General features: G+C 32.9%; 5 protein-coding genes across 6 annotated transcripts; 3 read left to right on the plus strand and 2 right to left on the minus strand.

Moving 5' to 3' along the window:
• The first annotated feature begins 204 nt into the window (after window positions 1-204).
• Window positions 205-7,133, plus strand: LOC108917463 (mediator of RNA polymerase II transcription subunit 25). Its single transcript, XM_018724078.1, has 14 exons — window positions 205-527; window positions 784-954; window positions 1,006-1,225; window positions 1,279-1,424; window positions 1,488-1,717; window positions 1,771-1,887; window positions 2,343-2,519; window positions 2,581-2,720; window positions 2,794-2,963; window positions 3,963-4,125; window positions 4,581-4,763; window positions 4,951-5,466; window positions 5,521-5,637; window positions 5,900-7,133. The coding sequence occupies exons 1-14, from the start codon at window positions 406-408 to the stop codon at window positions 6,044-6,046; spliced, it is 2,619 nt and encodes an 872-aa protein (XP_018579594.1). The 5' UTR covers window positions 205-405; the 3' UTR covers window positions 6,047-7,133.
• A 1,517-nt stretch (window positions 7,134-8,650) lies between these two features.
• Window positions 8,651-14,387, minus strand: LOC108917437 (V-type proton ATPase catalytic subunit A). Its single transcript, XM_018724027.1, has 11 exons — window positions 14,283-14,387; window positions 13,586-13,683; window positions 13,413-13,525; window positions 13,130-13,357; window positions 12,918-13,055; window positions 12,704-12,855; window positions 12,412-12,536; window positions 12,111-12,356; window positions 10,192-10,383; window positions 9,957-10,129; window positions 8,651-9,646 (listed from the first exon to the last, which is right to left on the minus strand). The coding sequence occupies exons 2-11, from the start codon at window positions 13,659-13,661 to the stop codon at window positions 9,245-9,247; spliced, it is 1,845 nt and encodes a 614-aa protein (XP_018579543.1). The 5' UTR covers window positions 13,662-13,683; window positions 14,283-14,387; the 3' UTR covers window positions 8,651-9,244.
• A 351-nt stretch (window positions 14,388-14,738) lies between these two features.
• On the plus strand, window positions 14,739-16,358 carry LOC108917361 (charged multivesicular body protein 2a). Its single transcript, XM_018723913.1, has 3 exons — window positions 14,739-15,045; window positions 15,096-15,406; window positions 15,680-16,358. Exons 1-3 carry the CDS (start codon window positions 14,878-14,880, stop codon window positions 15,882-15,884), a joined length of 684 nt encoding a protein of 227 aa, XP_018579429.1. The 5' UTR covers window positions 14,739-14,877; the 3' UTR covers window positions 15,885-16,358.
• A 1,497-nt stretch (window positions 16,359-17,855) lies between these two features.
• On the minus strand, window positions 17,856-19,346 carry LOC108917381 (upstream stimulatory factor 2). Of its 2 annotated transcripts, none has more exons than XM_018723940.1 (4): window positions 19,221-19,346; window positions 18,888-19,051; window positions 18,474-18,724; window positions 17,856-18,415 (listed from the first exon to the last, which is right to left on the minus strand). In XM_018723940.1, the coding sequence occupies exons 1-4, from the start codon at window positions 19,247-19,249 to the stop codon at window positions 18,053-18,055; spliced, it is 807 nt and encodes a 268-aa protein (XP_018579456.1). In that variant the 5' UTR covers window positions 19,250-19,346; the 3' UTR covers window positions 17,856-18,052. The 2 variants fall into 2 exon arrangements, with proteins under 2 accessions (XP_018579456.1, XP_018579455.1); XM_018723939.1 differs by having other exon boundaries at window positions 18,474-18,727.
• Window positions 19,347-20,288: 942 nt separating this feature from the next.
• LOC108917369 (DNA repair protein XRCC1) lies at window positions 20,289-23,041 on the plus strand. Its single transcript, XM_018723924.1, has 6 exons — window positions 20,289-20,490; window positions 20,560-21,088; window positions 21,303-21,921; window positions 21,975-22,211; window positions 22,270-22,515; window positions 22,723-23,041. Exons 1-6 carry the CDS (start codon window positions 20,440-20,442, stop codon window positions 22,889-22,891), a joined length of 1,851 nt encoding a protein of 616 aa, XP_018579440.1. The 5' UTR covers window positions 20,289-20,439; the 3' UTR covers window positions 22,892-23,041.
• The last annotated feature ends 257 nt before the right edge of the window (window positions 23,042-23,298 follow it).

Consider the following 23,298-nt stretch of genomic DNA (forward strand, 5'->3'; position numbering starts at 1 on the left):
TGCCGTTTTTTTATAGGTGATATGTGGGGTAATGTGGGGATAATCTTACAATTAGACTCGGAAGAACACGGAAATTTAACAAATCTTACCAATGTAGGGTTTTTCCGTGTACTTCAGGGTAGTTATTTTTGGTATGGTTGGCTACATAACCTAATAACTTATTTGACATTTTTGACAATGACAATTTATTCATATTGACATTGACAACCCTTCGACTTCGACTAATTTTTTGAATAGTGGAATCAATTTCGATTTTGATAAATTTTGTCGATAGATAAGAGACATTTCTTTATGATTCTGCTTGTATCTAGATACGTCGATTACAAATATAGTGGTAGTTCACTTATCTGTAATTGGTAAACCAATTCAACAAGTTGATGACCAATATTTCAGACATTAAATAAAATGGTTTTGTGCCCTACAGAACATGGATTACAAGCTGATGTTATTTTCATTATAGAAGGGACAGCAGTAAATGGAGCATATATAAACGACATCAAGACAAATTATATTATACCCTCATTAGAGTAAGTATAGTTTATGTATATAACTTCTAAGGCAAGGATACTTATTACTAAATATTACTAAATAATATATTTTATGTACAGAAGAAGTTGTTTTTAATGATGATTTTGAACGGATAATTGAGTATGGTTTGAGGAACTGAGTATTCAGTGAAACCTTGCTGTATTTTGATAAAAAAATTAATAACTGAACTTACGCTACATATTAATTTATTCAAAACTGTTTCTAGGGTTATACAAACATATTTTTTTGTTGCAGGTATTTCAGTCAAGGAAACATTGATGACACTAATTATGTTTCTGAAAATGCAAATACAATATACGGCATTGTAGTTTATCATGCTGTGGATTGTTTGCCACGTCTCTGTAGTGACACTTTTGGTCCATTTTCAACCCCCACAAAATTGTTAAATGCTATCGATAAATTAGAGTAATAGATATGTAACATTTTAATTACTTTTACGTTAATATTTTATTATAGTCTTATAGGTGGAAAAGGTGAATCTCATTCTAATATTGTGGAAGGACTAGCGACTGCTTTGCATTGCTTTGAAGAACTGCAACAGAAAAGAGACCCTTCTGCTACAGTGCAAAAACACTGCATTCTAATATGCAATTCTCCACCATATCTTCTTCCTGTGTTGGAGTCCCATGTTTATTCGGGAAAAACGGCTGAGCAGTTAGCAGCAATTTTGCAAGAAGTATGCTGTTTCTTATGACTTAAATGGGAGTGTAACATATACTTTTATTGCAGAAAAATGTTAATCTGTCTGTGATATCTCCCAGAAAAATTCCATCTCTGTATAAGCTATTCGAAAAAGCAGGTGGAGACTTAACATCTTCACAAACTAAGAATTATGCTAAAGACCCTAGGCATTTAGTTTTACTTAAGGGTTTTAGGTAAGAATTCATTTCTTTAAATTAAGTTTTGTATTAAATGACGTTTTTTAACCTCATTTCTAGTCTGAAAGAAAGACCCATCAGCCCGCCAGCAGGCAACGTTACCCCAAGTCAAACCCAAATTCAAAATGCAGGTATTCCGATAACGTCTCTCCCTAGTCCGTTGCAGGGAAGCGACAGCCCAATACCCGGAACCAGTCAGCCCAATACAAACTTACTTGTGAGCAATAGCAATGCGGGTGTGGCAGCGGGCGTAGGACAGAACACTGTATATAGACCAACAGCAGCGCAAGGTATTTGTTTCATGAATTAGTGTGTATAAAAAAACGATTTATATATTTTTTAGGAATGAATCAACCTCTCGTACCTAATCAAAAAGTAAATGTAGCTGCAGGAAGAATGATGGGAACCAATCAGATGCCCCTTATGCAGGTGCCAGCTCCTCCTGGTTATCACGCTACAGGTTGGTTTTTTATAATCAGTGCAATTCAAAAAAAAAATAAATGGTTTTATAAATGCGGTAGAACTTTGCTAATCCAGAATAAGGTTGGTTGTATATTTTTATATAACAATTTATGATGATAAAAACCCTTCTAGTTTCATAAAAAGCAATGTTTTTCCAAGATTCTCCATCATCTAATCTTTTTATAACATCCATTTTATATTTTAAGATATATTTTATGTTTGCTGAACATTGTTAGATGAAATACTGTATATAATTCGGATTATATTTAAAAAAATTTAAAAAGTAAGCTGTCCTATTAGAATTAATATAATATGAGTATATATCCTACCTTTCATTGTTCTCATGAATACAAAAATAGTTTATGCAAAAATTCTTCAATGGTTCATAAATCAGAAATTAAAAAACTTGGCTTAAGCTTTTCCTCGATCTTTACATCTTTGTATACTGTTTAGGTCATGTAACCCGGACTTCTCCTCATTGGACGATGCCCCCACCCTCGCAGCAGCCAAGACCATACTTGCAGCAACCAAATCAACAAGTGAATACTACACAAAGCAGTGCCCTTATTGCTCAGCTTACCCAACCACCATCGTCTATATCAGGCACAGGAGTCAATCAATTTGGACAAAGTATATACGAATTTTTAGGGTGTGTAACAAAAAATTTATATCTCACATAATATTGTTGCAGTGTCGGCCAGTTCGCCATTAAATAAAATGAATATGAACCAGCCAAATGTACAAACTTCCATGTCTCAGAACCAGCCAGGAATATCGACTTCTATGGCGCAAGTGTCACAGGCCAACCAAGTAGCTACCTCACAAGCTCAGGTAAAATAGTTTTCCATTTATAGTAGTTTGTATTTATTAAATTTAAGTTTTCGCAACATTCTTTACTTTTTAGAATCCACCGCAGGGGCAACCTCAACAAATGGGTAACGTAAGGGAAAGACACACAATTTGGCAAGGCTTGCTTGAATGGATTGAAAAACCGAAGAATTCCGACCAGCAAAAAATTACGAAACACGTTCCATGTCAAGTGTCTGCCAATTCTAAAGATGGAGAGCCAGAACTGTGAGTCCCCTTTATAATGTGAAAACTGTTTTGTGTATATATAATAATTATACAGGGTGTTTCTAAATAAGTGTCGCAACGGAAAACTGTAAATTCCTCTAGGAGAACAAAACATTTATTCCTCTTCCATTTTTCTCTCCGAGCTTTCATTTTCGAGATACACGGTGTCAAAACTTAAATTTTTTTTTTAGTTTTTTGTCAATATCTTAGGAACCGTTTGAACTACAGGACTGAGCTTTTGTACACACATTGCCACTATTAATAGCTACTTTTTCTCACCATTCTCGAATTCATTGGTGGTGGAGATTTTAAGGTATCGTAAGGGTTTTCCCGCCTAACTTTTACGCCACTGGAAAAATTGACATTTGACAGCAAATTCTGAAGCACCAATGAATTTTACACAAAAATAGTTCTTCTGGTTCATTGCTCTAAAGTCAACCGTTTTCAAGAAAAATGACTATGAACCAAAACAAACATTTTGCTAACGTTTCGAGAATCTTTTGTAATTCAAAAAATTGGTAGTAATAATTAACAATTTTAACGAAATTTAACAACAGATAGGATTTTAACTTAAAAAAAATATTTTATCACTTTAGCGACTAAAATTTACAAAAACTGTTCAAAATTATGTCCTTTGGCTTAAATGCACGCAATACATCTTCGGATCATGTTTCTATGAACGTTGTTCATAATTTAATGGGTAATTCCAATTTATTCCGCTGTAGCTTCAACCCTAGCGGTCAATTATCGACCGTATTGACAGAGGTTTCATAGACAACGCTCTTCATGACCATAAGAAATAATCAAGTGGGAATAAAAAGTTTTGACACCGTGTATCTCGAAAAGGAAAGCCCGGAGAGAAAAATAAAAGAGGAAACCAATGTTTCTTTTTTCAAGAGGAATTTACAGTTTTCCGTTGTGACACTTATTTAGGAACACCCTGTATAAATTATATAATAATTATAATTTGGAGTATTTGGAATATACTGTTTTCTTTAGGAAAGCAGATGGCTGGCCTCAGAAACTTATCATGCAGCTAATGCCTAAGCAACTGATTGGGAATATCGGTGGTGCTTACTTAAAAAATTCCAAGTCTGTATTGTTTCATCCACAGTCATGCGATGCACTAGAATCACTGACTAGGGTCATGAGTTCAGGATTTGTAAGTTATTTTGTAATCACTTGGAGATATCGTCGAAAATAATAAAAAATACAGGGCGACTTTAATTAGAAAAAAGTTGACAATTGGTTGAAATATATTCGATTTTATTTTCTTCTTCTATTTTGAGCCACCCTGTATCTTTCATCATTTTTATATGATTAGAGTTCGAGGTTCTCGTCGGCTAGTCATAGGTGTGTTCGTCGTAAACAAATAAATAGGTAGGTATAAACAAAAATAAATAAATTTTCGTACTTTATCAACGAAAGGTTGTTTTTTACCCCTTGGCGAGTTCGACAGTATTAGAGTATTAAAATACTTAGCCAAGGCCAATAACTGCCGTTATTACCGGTTTCATATGATGCGCTGTAGCAAAAGGCCGACGCGACAGTTATGATCATCCGACCGAGTCTCGAACTCTAATGATGACAGACCATGTATCTATGAACTTATTTTAGGCAGGTTGTGTGCATTTTACGAGTATTCCTCCTTCAGCATGCGAAATTAAAGTGCTCATACTGTTGTATACTGCAGATAAAAGAGCCTATCTTGGATTCATACCAAATGATCAGGCTGCCTTTGTTGATAGACTGAGAAAAGTGATTCAACAACAGAAATCAACTCAACAACAAATGAGACAGGTAACTAATAAATCTTAACAAATTTTAATAAAAAGTTTTTTTATATTTGTCTATTATTTATACAAGTTTTTTCATTTTATTTGTTACACAGGTTATTTACCAATTCCTAATTGTTTTTAGCTATTCTGTACGATAAATAAAAACTTTTATTATTATTACCTATTTTACTATGGTGCTTGTATTATAGGGCGGTCCTGGAGGCCCTTCCATAAACCCTCAAGTAGGAACACCCCCACAAATAGGAGGAGGTAGCCCGGCGACTTCACAAAATACTCAGAATTTGCTAATATCCCAGACAAACACGATCGCTATGGGTGGCGGACAAATAACGCAGAACGTCAGCTCTGCTGGTCAGCCGGGACAGGGAATGGGCGGCATGATAGGCCAAAGTGTCTCTCCTGGAGGTATGAGGCCGAACATCAGAATGCAGGGCATACAGCCCGGGGCGAACCAACCCAATATGCAGCCGGGTATGATGCAGACGCCCGTGCAAAGGGCTCCGTTTGAGAACCAATTGGAAGTAGAAAGAAGACAGAACTTGGAAAAGATAAACCAGTTGAAGCAGACATTGGAGGCGGCGCAACAACAAGAGCAGCAATACAAAAGCCAATTGGAAAGGATTAGTCACATGAAAACTTCGCAATTGCAGGAGGCGTTGCAACTTGCACAGCAAACTGAGATGCAGTTCAAAATACTTGAGAATGTAGGTATACTGTCACAATTTAGGAAACATCTGAGGCATTTTCAATTTTTTTAGCAACGTCAACAAATGGCAAATCAAGGTAATCCTCAAGCGGCAACGGCTCAGCAACAACAACGATTAATGAGACCTGTAATGGCCAATAATCCAGGATTGAGACATTTACTTCAACAGGTAGGTGTACATAATTAAAAAACTCAAGAGTTTGTCTTTAAGTCATCATATCCTGCCCCGAACTAGACATTTTTTGCCTACTTTAGAGGTGTCCACGTATCCACACGAATCAAAATAAATAATACAATTTTGATTACTTCCCGAACTGCTTCCTACATCAGTTTTATTTCCTGTTTTTAGTCATAGTTTACTCCAAATTAGTTTTTTTTTTGTTGTATATTAAAGAATATTTCATATTTCATTATCTTTTTCATATTTATAGCAACCTCAGTATAGACAACAGCTTATCAACATGCAGCAAATGGGCGGAAATGGGCCAAGACCTCAAATGGGTCAACAGATGCCCAATGCGGGCAACAACCAACAAAACACATTTGACGATTCCAGTTTTGACTTCGGCATTATGTAACGATTTTTTAATTAGAATACAGTAGTGACAGCTGTTTAATGCTATACAGTGTGTAACGGTTTATAGATGTACAGGTTATTAACTCGTGACCTAATTAAATTACGTAATTTTTTTTTAAGAAAGGCGCGTTTTACGCAGCAGGCATTACTAGCCTGCAGCATTCAGGACACTTGACCCATTGTGCATGTCGCTAGTAGTAAGTTTAATGCTGCAAACGATATACATTCGGCCCAATAAATTGACTGTGACAGCTTTGCCATGACCAACATGTCAGTTTTTTTATTGCCCATTACATCACTATGATTAAGAACCTAGATCAGCTTCACACAATTACCCCATACAAGGCCATGATATATTATATGAGCGTATGCGAGTTGATCCTATACAAAAACGCATGTAAGGCTATTATCTAAATAGCTACGCATATTTGAATCTGCTAATTAAGATATCATTTCCTTCGAATATTTTCTTGTGTACAAGCAGACATGAATAATTGCATCCTGAAAGACTATGGCATATTTTGCAAGATAGAATAAATTCACCTCCACTACAGATGCTGACCACTGAGCCCTCGTCTGATTGAAGGTATCAGTAAACCAAACGAGTCCTTTTTGAGACCTGAGTTTCAGGGTTAGCGAACTAGATATCTCTATGTGGGACGGGACATCTTGTTATTAATATCTCCAAGACACTTAAGCCTTTTCTACTAGTTTTTTGAAGACCACCCTGTGACCCGCTACAATTCTAAATCCTAAGCCTGCTATAATTATTTCTTTTTAGTCTGAAAACTTGTATTAATAATTTTTATACCCGAAATCTAATAACACTTCTACACCCCCTTAGCTTGACCTACAATTATTTTTTCAATTATTAAATATTAATTTTTCTAATTACAAAATATTCATTTATTTTCTATTTATATTAATGGCTTGTACACCTGTAAATTGGAACACCATGTATATATGCTGAATGTTGTATATCGTTAGTGTAAGCACTAAATATTTTATAAGTGTAAGATTTATATAATTGTTTATGTTTATAAGTTTGGATCTTTTCTGAGATTGAATAAATTAGTATCATGATATAATAAATTGTTATATTAATTTAGGTAAAATCTTGCAAGTTACAATTTTTCATTTTTAATCGCTACAAGTTTATTCAAAGGCGATCCATCGGTTGGTGCAGAAACGAGGCAGCTCCGTTAACTCATAAGTGTACAATGAATATAGATGCCTCCTTATTAGATTCGGTGCAAAAAGGAGATGGCTCCGGAGCTGCCTCCTTTTTGCACCGAATGAATAGTTCATAGTTTAGCCGTTTGGATGCACCTATTAACCTTCACTTCACTTTATTCTGTGCATTTTATGAAATTTAGAGAGTGTGTCGAACAATATAGTTTTTGTAAAATGTCGGCTAGCAATAGTCCAAGCGAACAATTTGATGATTCGGACAGAGATCCTGATTTTTCTCCCCGATGACCCTGGACCTAGCGTTAGACGTTTTTCTGTGTTTATAATATAAAAATTGGCAAGACTTTAAATAGGGTTTGTAGAAATGCTTTTTGTTCATTGTATGGTGTTACTAAGAAAAGAAGTTGAACTTATTATCAAACACCTAGAAGATAACATTCCGGCACCCAAAGACATGCGTGGAAAGCACACCAATCGCCCTAATATGATATGTGAGGATGTAATACATCAAATTGATTCGCATATACAGTGTTTCCAAAAAGATTGTCGCACTACAGTCGCAGCAAAAATGAAAATAAGTTCTATTTGTCACCTGAACTAAATATGAAAACAATGCATAGGCTTTATCTTCAAAAGTAAACTAAATATGCATAAGCTTTATCTTCAAAAGTACGAACCCGATATGTACACTGCCATCCAGAACGATAAAAAAAAAAGTAAAGCCTCAAGTTACATACGACTATTTTTATCGGCACTTTGTATCAAATTATAACTACTCATTTGGGAAGCCACCGTCGGACACTTGTCAGATTTGCGACAGACTGGACAACCTCATAGTGGAAAAGAATGAAGAAGTAAAAGGGAATCTAGTAACTCAAAAACATGTGCATGAGAAGAAAGCAAATTATTTTTATACGAAAGTGAAAGAAGATACTGCTGAAATTTTGGCAAACAAAGATGAGATGGAGCTGTTAGCTTTTGATTTTCAACAGAATATGCTTCTTCCCCATTTACCTAGTGATGTTTTTTTTAAACGGCAACTATGGGAATACAGGCCGTTACAAGTTTATTAGTTTTATTCACGTGATAAAGTAACTATTTCATTTTTACTAAGAGTAAGATTACATACGCAAAGAGGGCCTTCCACAACTACAAAATATTTTGCAGTGTTTACGAAATGCAATGTTTTTAAATGTTACATTTTTTGTTGATAAACATACGTGTTTGACGGAGACTATTGCAAAAGTTGGTTGTTAAATATTTTTTTATTTCTTAGCGATATTACAGAATTTGTCCCGTAGCAACTTAAATTTTAAAGAAGTTAGCGTTTGAGAAGTTACTAAAGCCGATTAGTTTTTCTGGTTACTTTTGCTTCGTATAAATTCATGATTATATCACCAATACAAAGCAAGGGAAGAAACAACAAAGGATTTATTTCTGTTCAAAATAGAACAATTGCACTACACTTAACGCTCTAATTAAAACTACTTGATATCTGATACATTTAGTAAACTGTACAATAATTAGATACATGATAGATTGTTAAAAACATGATAAAATATAATATATAACAGCTTTATAACATGTAAATTGTTCCAAAAGAGGCAAATATACCGTAACAATTTTAAATAATACTGGAAATATGTAATAAGCACCACGTTCGACCAAAATCAAGAAAAAAAGCTTAAAAATAAATGGAATGAAAGGAATAAATTTACAATTGATTTTTAATTTAGGATGTCCGAAACTAATCTACTTAATTTACAATACACTGTACATAATAATATCGAAGGAGAAGCCCTTATTTAACCACGGTTGCTTTATGGCCAGGTCTTTTAAAAAATATACACAACAATTAGATAAATGTAGAGGCCTGATTTAAAAATACTACACACCTTACAATTGAAAAACTCGGACATCTGCATTTAAAATACTCATGTTCCAAAATTATCGGACATCTGCACTCTCAATTCTAAGGTGCTACCATATAAATTTGTAAACTCAAAATTTAATCTTCTAAGTTTCTAAAGGCTTGCTGGATATCTTCGTAGAGCTGATCGAAATCTGCCTTGATTTTCGCTTCTCCGTCTTTGACGGGATCTTTAAATTTCATACTGCTGAGTTGGTACAAAATGTTGCTCATGGAATCTCTGATCACGGTCCACGTGATCTTGTTTTCGGATTGAGCGGTGGTTTCTACAGCGTGCCTGGACATGTCGTACAATCCAATCATGTTTTTAAGCATGCCCACAGTTTTGTAGAAGGGACAGAATCTGTCGTAGGAGGAGTAGGAGTTTTGTTGCAAGAAATCCTCCTTCAGCAGTTTGGCAATTTCCAGGGTGATTTTGTCCGCCTCGGCCAAGGAGGCTTTTCCGACCAACTGTACGATTTCTGACAAATCTTCCTCTTCCTATCGATAAAAAAAGTACATGATTTATGCAGAAATAGTTTTACAGGTGGTTGTGCATCGGAGAAATTTTCAAAAGTCGATGTTTGAACGCAAACCGATGCGAGTTAATTCAAATGTTGCAACAGTAGCTGAGCATGAAGCGGTCATATTTTAATAATAAAGCGCAGAACCCATACCGTTTTTCTAAAAAAACTTTGAAAAAAAGTTTGTAAAATAAAAAACTAAAATAGAAGACTGAAGAAGATTTTGCCCGCTTATTTTTATCATTTACGTAATTAGCAATATTTATGTGGCGGTAAAAAAAACATACCTGCAAGATTTCACGAACTTTGGTTCTAAGCGAAACAAATTCAGGGAAGTTCTTGTCGTAAAAGTCGTCCAAAGCCCTTGTATATTTAGAGTAGGAGATAAGCCAGTTGATGGAGGGGAAATGCTTACGTTGAGCCAGTTTCTTATCCAAACCCCAGAACACTTGTACGATACCTAAATGGACGAAAAAAATACATCTTAAACGAATCAAATTAAAAAATAATGCCAATTCTTACCGAGGGTAGCAGATGTGACAGGATCTGAGAAATCACCACCAGGTGGAGACACGGCTCCTACAATAGATACCGAACCTTCCCTGTCAGGATTACCGAGGCACTTGACACGACCGGCACGTTCGTAGAAGGAAGCCAAACGAGCACCCAAGTAAGCTGGGTAGCCGGAATCGGCAGGCATTTCAGCCAGACGACCTGTAAGAAGCAGCATAAGTGATATCATGTTTGTGTATGTTACGAAATAGTTATAAAGATTTTACGTAAGTTATTTAAATTGAATTAGGATCAAATCCACTTGACAATTTCATATTTTATTATATTTATTCTTTTTTTTCTTTGGATATATTAAAAATGAAATTTGGGAAATTCTGTTGTAAAAAGTTTAAAATTTTTTAAAGAAACATTCACAGGAATATAGTAGAACATATAGAGCTGGGGTCGGCAAGTAATTTTAGGTGGGGTCCGGATACTTTTAAAAATTTTTAACGAGGTCCAGAAAAAAATTCATATTTCTTACAAATTTTCATTTGAACTCAAATTTAATCTGTTTACTAACCATTAAGAACTCAAAACACTCACACAATTGTAAAATACTAGAAAAAATGATAAGGTTGGCACTTAAACGTAAAAAAACATTTTTTAAATAATTCATTCGAGTAATTTATACTTTCAAAAATTTTTGGGGGTCCAGTATTTTACCTTCCGCGGTCCGGACCTGGACCGCGGTCCGCCAGTTGCCGACCCTTGATATAGAGTGTAGTATGACGTGTTAAAAGCTCTAACACCCTGTATCTTGAGAATGTGGGCTTTAAAGTTACAGATTTATGTGTATGAGAAAATATTCTTAAACCTGGACAAGCAAATCCTTCCTTTTTCAGACGTATCACTCAGCATATTTAAAGAAATACTTTTTGGTGTCGACTCATATCGTTATTCTTTAATTGCATATTCGCCTCACGTTGAACGTCGCTACGTCTGTGTATTATCAAATTGTTGTTGCATATTCGAATATAAGTATATATTTTTAATTTTAATCCACAAATATGCGTCTGATAATTTTTGTTATTGTCGCAATTTGATAACCCCGAAATAGAACTTATGTTTAAATTCTGGGCCTGAACGCACGACCCATCGAAGTCCAGATGTTACAGCAGCCGCAAGACCGCATCTAAACTTGCAGTCAGGGACCACACCTCGGATGAACGACGTCGACGGCTGCCCTAACTCGCTTTCGTCGATTTGCTAATTTACGGGATTTTAGTTTCCCTTATTTTTGTTGTAATTCCCTTGTTAGACATAGGATGTTTAAGTGTAATGAAAATTACACTGCAAATAATTTTATTTATCTCCGCAATAAAAATTGCAGTGTTGAATTCTTTTTTTTTTTTAAAAACAGACTTTGTGGAAGCTTAACGAATTCTTTTGGTGACCAATTTGTTGGAACCAACAACTGATCACCTGGTGTTCCTTAATTCCGAAATAAAATAAAAGCAAAAATCTTCGCGATGTTTCACAGTTGAAGTGCCGGTGCTAATATGGAATAAAAAGAAAATGTTCCGTTAAGATACGCGATGTGTCCGCTTGCAGAGTCAGACACCAACTCTCTCGAATACCGAAGTCGAGCGACTTTTATACTAAATCTTACGCATGCATTCTATGAAAGTGGCATCGCGAGAAAAATTCGACGACCGTTAGATTCCGACAACAGTACAATAAGTGAATTTAAACTGAAAGTATCCTGTACACAAATATTAATAAACATTAATGTCAGAATGTATGTTGTACAATTTTTATAATCCACTTTAATTAGGACGTGTTTATAAATTATCAATATCTGATAAAATCGTTACATAACACTGTCACTTCTATTATTTATTTATTTTTTTCCTAATATGTGATCTTGAATATTAAATTAAAATTACCTGAAATTTCTCTCAAAGCCTCAGCCCAACGCGATGTGGAGTCAGCCATCATCGATACGTTGTAACCCATATCACGGAAGTACTCTGACAAGGTGATTCCTGTGTAGATAGAAGCTTCTCGAGCGGCTACAGGCATGTTAGATGTATTAGCTACTAGAGCAGTACGCTTCATGATGGACTCAGTTTCACCACCAATTTCAACAGTCAGTTCAGGGAAATCTCTCAATACTTCAGACATTTCGTTACCTAAGATTTCAAGAAATATAGAAATTGAATTTCTGTTATAAGACATTTCACAAACCTCTTTCTCCACAACCTACATAGACAATAACATCCGAGTTGGAGTATTTGGAAAGGGACTGGGAAATTACAGTTTTGCCACAACCGAAAGCTCCGGGGATGGCAGTAGTTCCTCCTTGCACACAGCTGTAGACAAGCGAATAATAAGGTATTAGCCGATCATGTTTAATTTAAACATTAGTAGTAACTGCAGCAATGCATATTTATAAAATAATTAGTAAGTAATAGCACTTCAAAGAGAAGATTTTCAGTTGAAATATAATTTCAATCTAGAGAACAATTTCAGTACTTACGGGAACAAAGAATCAAGTACACGCTGTCCAGTGAGAAGTGGGTGATTGGCTGGAAGTTTTTCACTTACAGGTCGAGGTTGACGTACAGGCCAGACTTGTAACATAGTGAACCTGGTACGATCTCCATCAAATTCCGTCTCTAATACTACTTCCTAAAAATAAAATTAAAAAATAACGATATTCATTTATTAAAATAAGTAGCAATTCAACTTACATCCACAGAATAATTTCCAGGATCCGCGACATAGGTAACTGTACCTTTGGCTCTAGGTGGCAAAAGCATTTTGTGTTTCACAAGGGTATTCTCATGTACAATACCATATATATCACCTCCAGTTAAATGGGAGCCCAACTGAAAAAGTCAATGATTAATTAATTACACGTTACTAAAAACAATATATTCCCTATGCAAAACAAATTTCTTACCTTTATATTTAGAGGGCTAAACTCCCATTTCTGTGTTCTTGAAAGAGCAGGAACGTTAACACCTTTAGGAATGTAGATACTCTCTGTCATGTCACAGATGTCTTTCAATGGACGTTGAATACCATCAAAAATAGAACCCATAATACCTGGTCCAAGTTCTACAGATAGAGGCTTACCAGTTCGCAATACTGGATCACCTACTGTTACACCTGATGTTTCTTCATATACCTAATTGTATATAAAACGTTATAATCTCATCTCATATTATATTAGTAGTGCTTACTTGAATGGTAGCCATGTCCCCTTCCAAACGAATAATTTCTCCAACCAGTTCACTATAACCTACACGAACCAATTCGTACATAGCTGATCCAGACATTTCATTAGCCGTAACGACTAAAAATTTTACAAACAATTAACAATGATGAAAAAGCAATGATATTATTTTAAATTTACCTGGACCAGACACAGCATGTACATAACCATACTGCTGTTCTCTCTCCTCGTCACCAATTTTAGGTAACTTCGACATGTTTATGAACAGTTATAAAAATCTGTAATAAAAATTTGTTTTAAATTATTTCAACTAATTTAATTTACAATAACAATGTATATAATACAGTTAAATGTATTTATTACAAATATTTTAAATAACAATGGTAATTATTTTATAAAATAAACTCTTTTACCTTGTAATAGACCGATCACGTGAAGTCTAAAAATTATAATCCCGCACACAATATCTAATATGCGTTTATCAATCGCAGTTCCATTTCAATGTCAAAGATAAGTACAATTTATTTGCCGCATTATATAATGCACGAACCGAACTAGCTTGTAATGGACTACGCCTTCGTCACACGATTGATTTCAAATATTCTCGTCTTAAAAAAGATTAAAATAATAACAAAACGTATAGAACTAATAGGTAGATATGTGACTTGCTACATAAACCTTTTTAAATAACTAGAATCAATTTTAAAAACCGTATGTACAGCAAGAATCGGTCAAAATATAGGTCGAAAACATTTTCGATAAAAATCAATATAAAAGAATGGAGACGAACTTACGGCATTTTAAAATTTGTATTGTTGTCTTATTAATCTAATAATACTTCATATAACTAAGAAATATAATTTAAAAAAGAACTTACAAGTATTCTCGCTGAACCACCACCCACTCAACTCACGAGAGAACGAACAAATTTTGTGAAAAATTCAGGACTTATCACAAGTTAGTCAGCTGACTTAATAAGTGACAATCTATCAGTTGAAGAACTATTATCATATAATCAAAACCAAACTTAAAACGTGGTAAAATAGTGATAAAAACAAAAATACTACAGTAAATTAAACAATCAGTTCTCATTTATTATTCATTAATTTTTTTTAAAATAAGTATATTTTATATCTACCAATAGAAAATTACTAGTTTGACTTCAGTTGTATTATACCGCGACAATAAACGACATTTGCATATATCCGATTCAACAATTGAAAGAAACTGATAACAGAAACACTGAATTCCACTACACTACACTACACGTTGTGTAGGTTTACGAACAAAGCTATTATTGGCGTAATAGTCTATGGATTATTGTCATTTGTCATTTGTCAAGATCGATCATGTAAACGTCATAGTAAACGTCAAATAGTTGTTTTCATTAGTGAGTCATTTTTAATTTTATGGACATTGTTTGAATTAATTTTGATTAAAATTACATTTCAATACTCTACAATTTTACGAAAATGGAGTGGCTTTTCGGTAAGAAATTGTCGCCTGAAGAGCTTCTTCGCAAAAATCAGCGGGCGTTAAACAAAGCAATGAGGGACTTAGATCGAGAAAAACAGAAAATGGAACAACAGGAAAAGAAAATTATTAACGATATAAAAAAATTAGCTAAAGAGGGGCAGATGGTAATGTTACCAAACATTTTATTTAATCAAGCCTTATATTTTACTTTTAGGATGCTGTTAAAATTATGGCAAGAGATTTAGTAAGAACTCGAAGATATGTAAAGAAATTTATGTTAATGAAAGCAAACATTCAAGCAGTTTCACTTAAAATACAAACATTAAGATCGCAAAATGCTATGGCTCAAGCTATGAAAGGAGTTACCAAGGCTATGGCTAGTATGAATAGACAACTCAATTTACCACAGATACAAAGAATATTACAAGAATTTGAAAAGCAATCTGAAATTATGGATATGAAAGAGGAAGTTATGAATGATGCTATTGACGATGCGATGGAGGGTGATGACGATGAGGAAGAAAGGTTTGAGACATATAATATAAACCATCTAAATTTATTTTATTATTATTTATTTTTAAATAAATAAGCAATAATTGTGGACCAATGAAAGCAATAATAGTATTCAAAACATAATTTATATTTTTATAGTATTAGTCTTATCTTAAAGTACGTGAAATAATTACTATCCCTATTTTATTAGATTGTACAGATCATAAAGATAATTTGATCAAGTTCAAATATAGAGGTAGTTCTTATACTCCAAGACGACCAAATAATTCCAATATTTTTATTTAGTGATGCAGTTGTGAATCAAGTTCTGGATGAATTAGGCCTACAACTGACTGACACCCTGTCCGGATTACCTCAAACTACCGGATCTTTACCTGCCACTGGTCAAAAACAACCCGCCGCAGCAGCTGCTACTGTAGGTGGCAACGGTGGTCTATCAGATGCCGATGCAGACCTTCAGGCTAGACTGGATAATTTACGTCGTGAATAGATGTAAAGTCTAAGTTATTATGAGCAAAAATGTTCTAAGAAAGATTGCTTTATAATGATATAACAATATTGTAATATACAAATTATACACTGTTAAATTAGTTTGTAATCCTGCTTATGTTTGAGGTTCACTGTTGAAAGGGATAAGTGTGATCTGGTTTCATAAGTTGCAAATAATGTTTATATTATTTCACTGTGATCTGCTATCTTCTTCTTTTATGCATTTGAAGAGCAGTTTTATCCTTTTTAGTTAACCTCGATATAAAATACTAGCATTCTAAATTTGTTATATATATTTTCTTATAAATAATATGGTTTTTATATATATTATATTTTTTTTATAAACTGTATTTCGAACTGTTTAGTATCAAAGTCATTTAAAAAAATGTTTGGTTTAATGGTGCCTTTGTCAATTTAGATAACATTGTCCAATATGCACTGTTTTACAGAGAAAAATAAATGACTGTTCTGTGAAGTTTGCTGTAAATAAATAACGTCTAAACGTTTTATGATAAGAAATGAATCGAGTTCAGAATATTAGAAGTACATATGAAACAGCACTAAACATAGGCTTCAGTAGTACCATAAAAGTTGTTAAATTTTACATTCTGCAGCAGAATGTGAAGAAACACATGTACCGAGTGTTTCTTGTGACACTCGGATGGATTGATGTTCTTTACCGTTGGGTGTCAAAATTCAATGAATGAGAAAACTGAGCAAAGAAAACACAAAAATAGTCAACAGAAGATTGGACTCTTGCAATAATTTCCGAAAAATTTCAGTTTTTGATAAAATAGTAAAAGTAATACTTTGCTTTAAGATTTTTGTTATAAGGAATTAATTGATGGTGCAACTACAAAAAAAAGAGACACCCAGTATCAGCAGTAAACAAACAATTTATGTTTTTACAACGGACTGGTTGAAACTGACAATAAATCAGGTTTGTATTATAAAGTTTTTATATTTCAATTTTCTTAAATAATTGTTAATTTTTATTTGACAACTTTTATGTAAACAATTTTTGGTAAATCGACTTTCTTTTATTAGTTCTACAAGCTGTTAGAATAAATGACTCAACTTTGAGAACACCCTTTATAGTGTGTTCAGAAATTACGAGTAAAAATATTAGGGGCAAGTTATACTCATAAAAATAGTTCAAGTCCCTGTGTCAAGTCCCAATTGAGTGAGAAAAAGTATACAACTTTTCAGTCAACATGAAAAAAGTCTGTTAACTGAGGGTACATATAATATCAGTTTTTTTTTTGTTTTAATAATACTTTATCATAACTTTCTTGCAGCTGAGAAATAAACATAATGTTTTTCTACGTTTTTTTAATTAAAATTACAATTTTTATAAATTAATTAATGAATTAAAGTTTTGACAAATTTTGACGCTTTTAATTTAAATAACACAATTATATGCTCAAATCCTGTTCCAGTTACATTGCAAAAATAAAATTTACTATTTTTAAGTTACCTCAAAACTTTTAGTTTAAACATTTTTGCTTTTTTTGTTTGGATTAGGTCAGGAAATATAACAAAAAAAGAAACGCTACTACACTTTGTCGATGTTTCCTGTTTTTATTACATCCTCTACAATTAAAACATTTTTTATTTTTCATTTTTATATAAAATATGATATAAAGTTAATCAATTTTAACATACAATACATAAACGTAATAAAGATTGATTTGTTAATTTTCCTTTTTAAAAAAGTAATAATGAGAAGTCACCAATACTTCATAAAATAATTATATTTTCTGGTCAATCAGTCCTTGGGGCTTCAGAATTTTCAAAATTTTTAGCTGAAAAAATTATGGCAAAATATTAATTAAAAACTTAATAAACAATGCATAAATCCTTAAATTTTTGCAGAGGTGTCGTGGAATTTATACTATTACGAGTAAAATCATTCCTTAATTTTTTAGCTCATAGTTTCGTTATATATTTTAAGAGACTTGATTAATACAAATTTCAATAATATACATTTATTTATTTACAACAATTTTATAAACTAGATATCAACTTCATAAATTGAACTTAATTAAAATTAATGGCGAATTACTGTACAACAATTGGACAATAAAATATAGAAAAATAAAGAAAAAACTATAAAAAACAGTGCACGATAAAATCGAAAATATTTTCCTAAATAACTAACTATGACAGCTAAGAAGAAATTTCGCTGGGAACATAAAGTATCCCATTCTTCTTCAGTAATTCTTTCAATTCTTTATTCTCTCTCTCCAAAATAGAGTTTTTAATTTTTACCAACTCCAAATTTTGGGCTAATTGTTTATTGTCCTTTAGACATTGTTCACATTTTTCTTGTATGTCTTTCAATTCCATGATGTAATCACATGCTTTTGCCAGAATTCCCCCTTTTGATTGCCCATCATAGTGACCATTTCCCTTTATTTCGCTTGGATTTGTCTCTGGAATAATAGTGGATAGTTTTGTTATCCAGTTGTTTATTTTATCACGTCTTCGCCTTTCGACTTCATTATGTGTTGCTCTTCGTCTTTCGTCTCTCTGAAAATTTATAAAATCCAAATATATTCCACAAAAAAAAAAGAAATATCTATTTTACCTTTTTTATGTTATTAACAACACTATTAGTTGTTTCGATTATAGATGATCTTGGAGCAATAGTTCTTGTTCCAGCTTGAGAAGCAAACATGTCATTTGGATTTCCTATTACATAGAGTTGACCATTGAGATTACTTGTTAGAACTTGAGGCACACCTGCATTTGTGTAACCAGTGGAACCAGTCGTTACAATTTGTGGAACTGCTTCTACGCTACTGTCATCAACTTGTAACACTCTGTAGGTTATCATACCTCCTTAAACAAAGGTTATGACAAATAAGCTATATTTTACAAGTGCAACAACGCGTTTGCTTTTGTTTATAATTACAAAACAGGTTAGGGATACATTTGTGACGGTTAAATTTATCATAGACAGTAATTTATTTAAAAAATAAAAATTAACAAGCAACTGTACCTTCTGGTGATCTAAGTGAATATTGCACTTCATTTTCACCAGGGGTTTCAAGTAATGTTTGTGGAGAAAGGTGATCAACATTGCCTTCTTCATCACTGTCCATTCCATGTCCCTTAATGTGAATTTCATTTAACATCACTTTCGTCTCAACTTCCGATGTCTCACTTGAAATGAAATTTCCATAATTACGAATGGGATAACTAGCAGCTAACAAATATTTATCTAATTATCATATTTATATACTTATCAAAGCTTAATTTGACCTTGTCATATTAGGACGTTACATAACCACATCGAGCAAAAAACAGTATCGAGTCGAAATATCTATTTTACCTTGCTTCTAATGGATCTAGCATGTCCATTGTACGATATTTTTATTGTTCTTTTGGAAATTTTGAATTTTCCTTCAATTTTGGTCACGGGGCCACAATTCAGGTCATGTGACGCGATGGCAACTATTTAATACGTTTTACGCAGGCGCAAAAATAAACTTCCATCCATTATTTGAAAGATGAAAGCGTTCTTTTGTACACTTCTTGACCATTGATCTTGTTTTCACCTGTACTATTTTTACACTTTTTACACCAACTCTATTCTTTTGCAGATGTAAATCATTGGCTATAGTGTATTTATTTCCGTTGGAGTCCAGTGCGAGTAAAAAAATACCTAATATTTATAATTGTACTTAATTAGAAGCGTGTGTCAGACTATCACATATCAAATTTCCGTTGACAATTAAAATAGTTTGGTAACATCACGATGAGTTTGATAAAACCGTCAAACTAAAATTCGTGCCGAGCTATTAAATTTCTGTCAAGTTTATATAAACAGAGTGATGACATAAAAATTAACTTCACGTTATCAATTTATTTTGATCAAAATGATTTTGTAAAATTAATAAAATAATAAATAAAGGTTACTGTAAATGGCATAAAAGATTTGTTTATGTTTTTCAAATAATATTTTGTTTTCATTTAATTGGAAGGATTGGTAATTATTTATACTTATTTTCTATCAAATTTCAAGGGTGTACGTATAGCCATTTCTTTTACAAAACTACATATGTCAAATATAACTCACAGCATTAAGTAATTCATTGATTAGAGTATATACTACATCACAGTATAAGAATTACTAATTTGATTAGTATACTGTGGTACAGACTAGCCTGTCAAAATGATTTGTTTACCTTTGGCTATTTATTTGTGCGTTTAAATATGAAAAGAGAGATGGTGATCCTTAATACTTTTTAACACATTATTTTCATAGATGTAAGCACATACTTCTATCGATAGAAGTATGTGGATGTAAGTAATTAAAATGAATGCAATGTTCATGTCAAAATAAATACGGATCACTACCGAATGTTCCATGTGGATGGGCCGATGGGCCCACGGATTAGTTATTCTGAACTGAGATCAGTTGCTAATAGGTACTAATTTTAGTAATTTTGCCAAAACGAAAGCCTCTTAGTAGATCCAATGATGGCAAACTGATATTTCAATTTCAGGTTATGTAATGTATACAAATTAAAATATTTGCGCGGTAAAAAATGCCTAAAATAAAAATAGATCATATAATTAGCTTCAGCAGTGAAGATTCCGTAAGTACATATATTTATTTTTTGAAAGTAGACTCGATTAAATATAATTTTTCATATTTTCATATTTAGGTTCATGTCGCTAGTAACATTTTATCAAGTGATACATCTAAAAAATGGAAATGCCAAACGCCAGGTGAGAAAAACGCGGTTGTGGTTTTACAATTGGAAAAGGCCAGTCTTATATCTGGGATAGACATTGGAAATGAGCATTCGGCATATGTTGAAATTTTAGTATCACGGTCTGGCACAAACGATGAATATAAAGTTTTATTAGTAACATCTTCATTTATGACTCCCATAGAAGCAAGACAAAGCCAGAATGTTAATAAAGTAAGAATGTTCACCAAGGAACATTTTTCAAAACCAGAATGTGACGAGAAATGGGATCGAGTAAAAGTTGTGTGTACTCAACCGTTTAATAAACATGTACAGTATGGACTCTCATTTATAAACATTCATAGCAGTGATGAAAAAATGGTAGCACCTGTACAGACACATATTGGAAAATTTATTTTGAGACCTGAATCACCTGATAACTTGTCAGCTGGCAGTTTGTTTCAAAAACAGAAACAGCTAAAACAGGAAGAGAAATTAACAGGTATTAATTATTTGAAAATATTTTTCTTTATCTGTCGAACATTCCTGAAAAAATGTATGAAGACAAATGATAAATTTCAGAGGATTTCTATTTTTTTTCATGTTTCTAACAGGAAATTTCTTAGAATTTTTGTTGTTAAGCTTAAAGCCTTAACATTTATTCAAATAAATATTTTGTCAGTAATAGTTTAACAGCGTCTGTTTGTTACTATTAGGAGCAGCTGCCATAAGAGAAGCCTCATCCTCAGCTTCACTGGCTCTTTATGGTTCACCAGTTTGTAAACCCAAATTGAAAACTCATAATTCTACACCAACTTCCACTTCCAAAAGAGAGTCTCTCACGGATAACTCTGAAGAAATGTCTAAGCCTCGAGACAGGAACGAGTTGCTTTACAGCAAAGATGAAGAAGAACCTAATGACAAAATTGATAAACTAATGGAAAGAAAAGCTAAAGAAAAAGAGGTAAAATTAGAGAAGGAAGGAACTCCAAAAGCAAAATTAAAAGGAGATGACTCAAAAAGGTCTAATAAAAAAGAAAGTGGCAGTCCAAAGCCTTTAGACGTTTCCATAAGTACACCTAGTACCTCAAAAAAGAAAGAAGACAGTAAAAACAATAACCGTAAAAGGAAAACTAACGATGAAATAGTGAAAAGAAATGGAAAGAAAAAAACTAAAAGAGAGGAGAAGACAAAACCTTTTGCACAACTACTGGAGGGTGTTATACTCGTCATAAGCGGGATTCAGAATCCCGACAGAAGTAATTTAAGGGCACAGGCCTTATCCATGGGAGCTAGATATAAATCCGATTGGGACAACACTTGTACCCATTTAATGTAAGTTAAAATCTTTATCAAATATAGCCATTGAAAATAGTTTTCTGTTTTAGCTGTGCTTTTATGAATACTCCTAAATTTCATCAAGTTAGAGGTAAAGGGAAAATTATAAAAAGACAGTGGTTAGAAGACTGTTACTCTCAAAGGAAGCGGTTGCCTTGGAGAAAGTATGCTTTAGATAAAAATGACGCTGACAAAGAAGAAAGTGAAGATGAAATTTGTGAGAGAATTGGTACATCTTCATATAATGTTGACCAGAATAGTGATTCTGACACTGACTGTGATGAACGGTACGTTTACCTTTTTTTTTATTATTAAAAAAGCTTATAGTTTTGTATACTTTTTTAGAAATGAAGCTTCTGATACTGAAGAAAGAGTAGCAAAAATTCTGGAGGTGCAAGGAAAAAAAGGAAAAGAAAACCATAAAGATATATACAGTGCCGATACTGATGAAGAAAGTCCGGTACAAAAAATGTCATCAGATTTTGCAAATAATTTGAAAAACATATTTAATGACAAGAAATTTTATATAGATCAGTCCCTTGACATGGAAATTTATAATAAATTGCTGAAATATATAGTGGCATATAACGGGTAAGTCAAATTTTCGAAAAATATTTATATTATGTATCGTATTGTATGTGCTTTTTGGTTTATATTTTACACGTGTAGAAATTTTGTTTTATTAAATGCTTACATGTTTTGAAACATTCTAGATAACCAAATATTTTTTATATTGCTTAAACAAATAATAAGTATTTTTATGTTCTTATAAAAATTCCATCTAACTGAGTTTTTCAGAAAATCAATTGATGATCCTACAGAACACATTGATGTTATAATAACTCGAAGGGAGAGTAGTGATTCGCTTAAAGAAGTAAATCCTAGTGCATTGTGCTTAGGACCTGAATGGGTATGGGACTGCCATAATTCCCAAAAACTTCTATCTACAGATGCCTATGTCTATTAGTAAACTGAATTAATTTGTTTCATGTTTGTAAAAAATTAAATATTTATTTTTACTTGCAATTTTTATAATCACAAAAATACACTTTCTTTGTATTATTACCACTTTATACTCATGTTGTAAATTTTCTCATCAATGAAATAAAAAATCATAATTTCTAATTTTAATTGAATCAAGCCGTGATCTTTATATCTTTTATTTTCTTAATCTTGACTTCCTTTCCTGGATCAGTTTCAAACTGAGGGGTGTCAGTGCATGTCATAAGCGTATAAGTGTCAGACGTGTTGTTATTTTCACATTTTAGATATTCCAAATAAGTGTTGTTACAAATCGAATTATGTCTGGGTGTTTGCGACTAATCTGATAATCAGGGTAGTCGTTCACGAGAGAATTTAACAGATCAAGAACAT

The sequence above is a fragment of the Anoplophora glabripennis genome, unplaced genomic scaffold (assembly GCF_000390285.2).
Source record: "Anoplophora glabripennis isolate ALB-LARVAE unplaced genomic scaffold, Agla_2.0 scaffold4, whole genome shotgun sequence".
In the NCBI taxonomy this organism is placed as follows: domain Eukaryota; kingdom Metazoa; phylum Arthropoda; class Insecta; order Coleoptera; family Cerambycidae; genus Anoplophora; species Anoplophora glabripennis.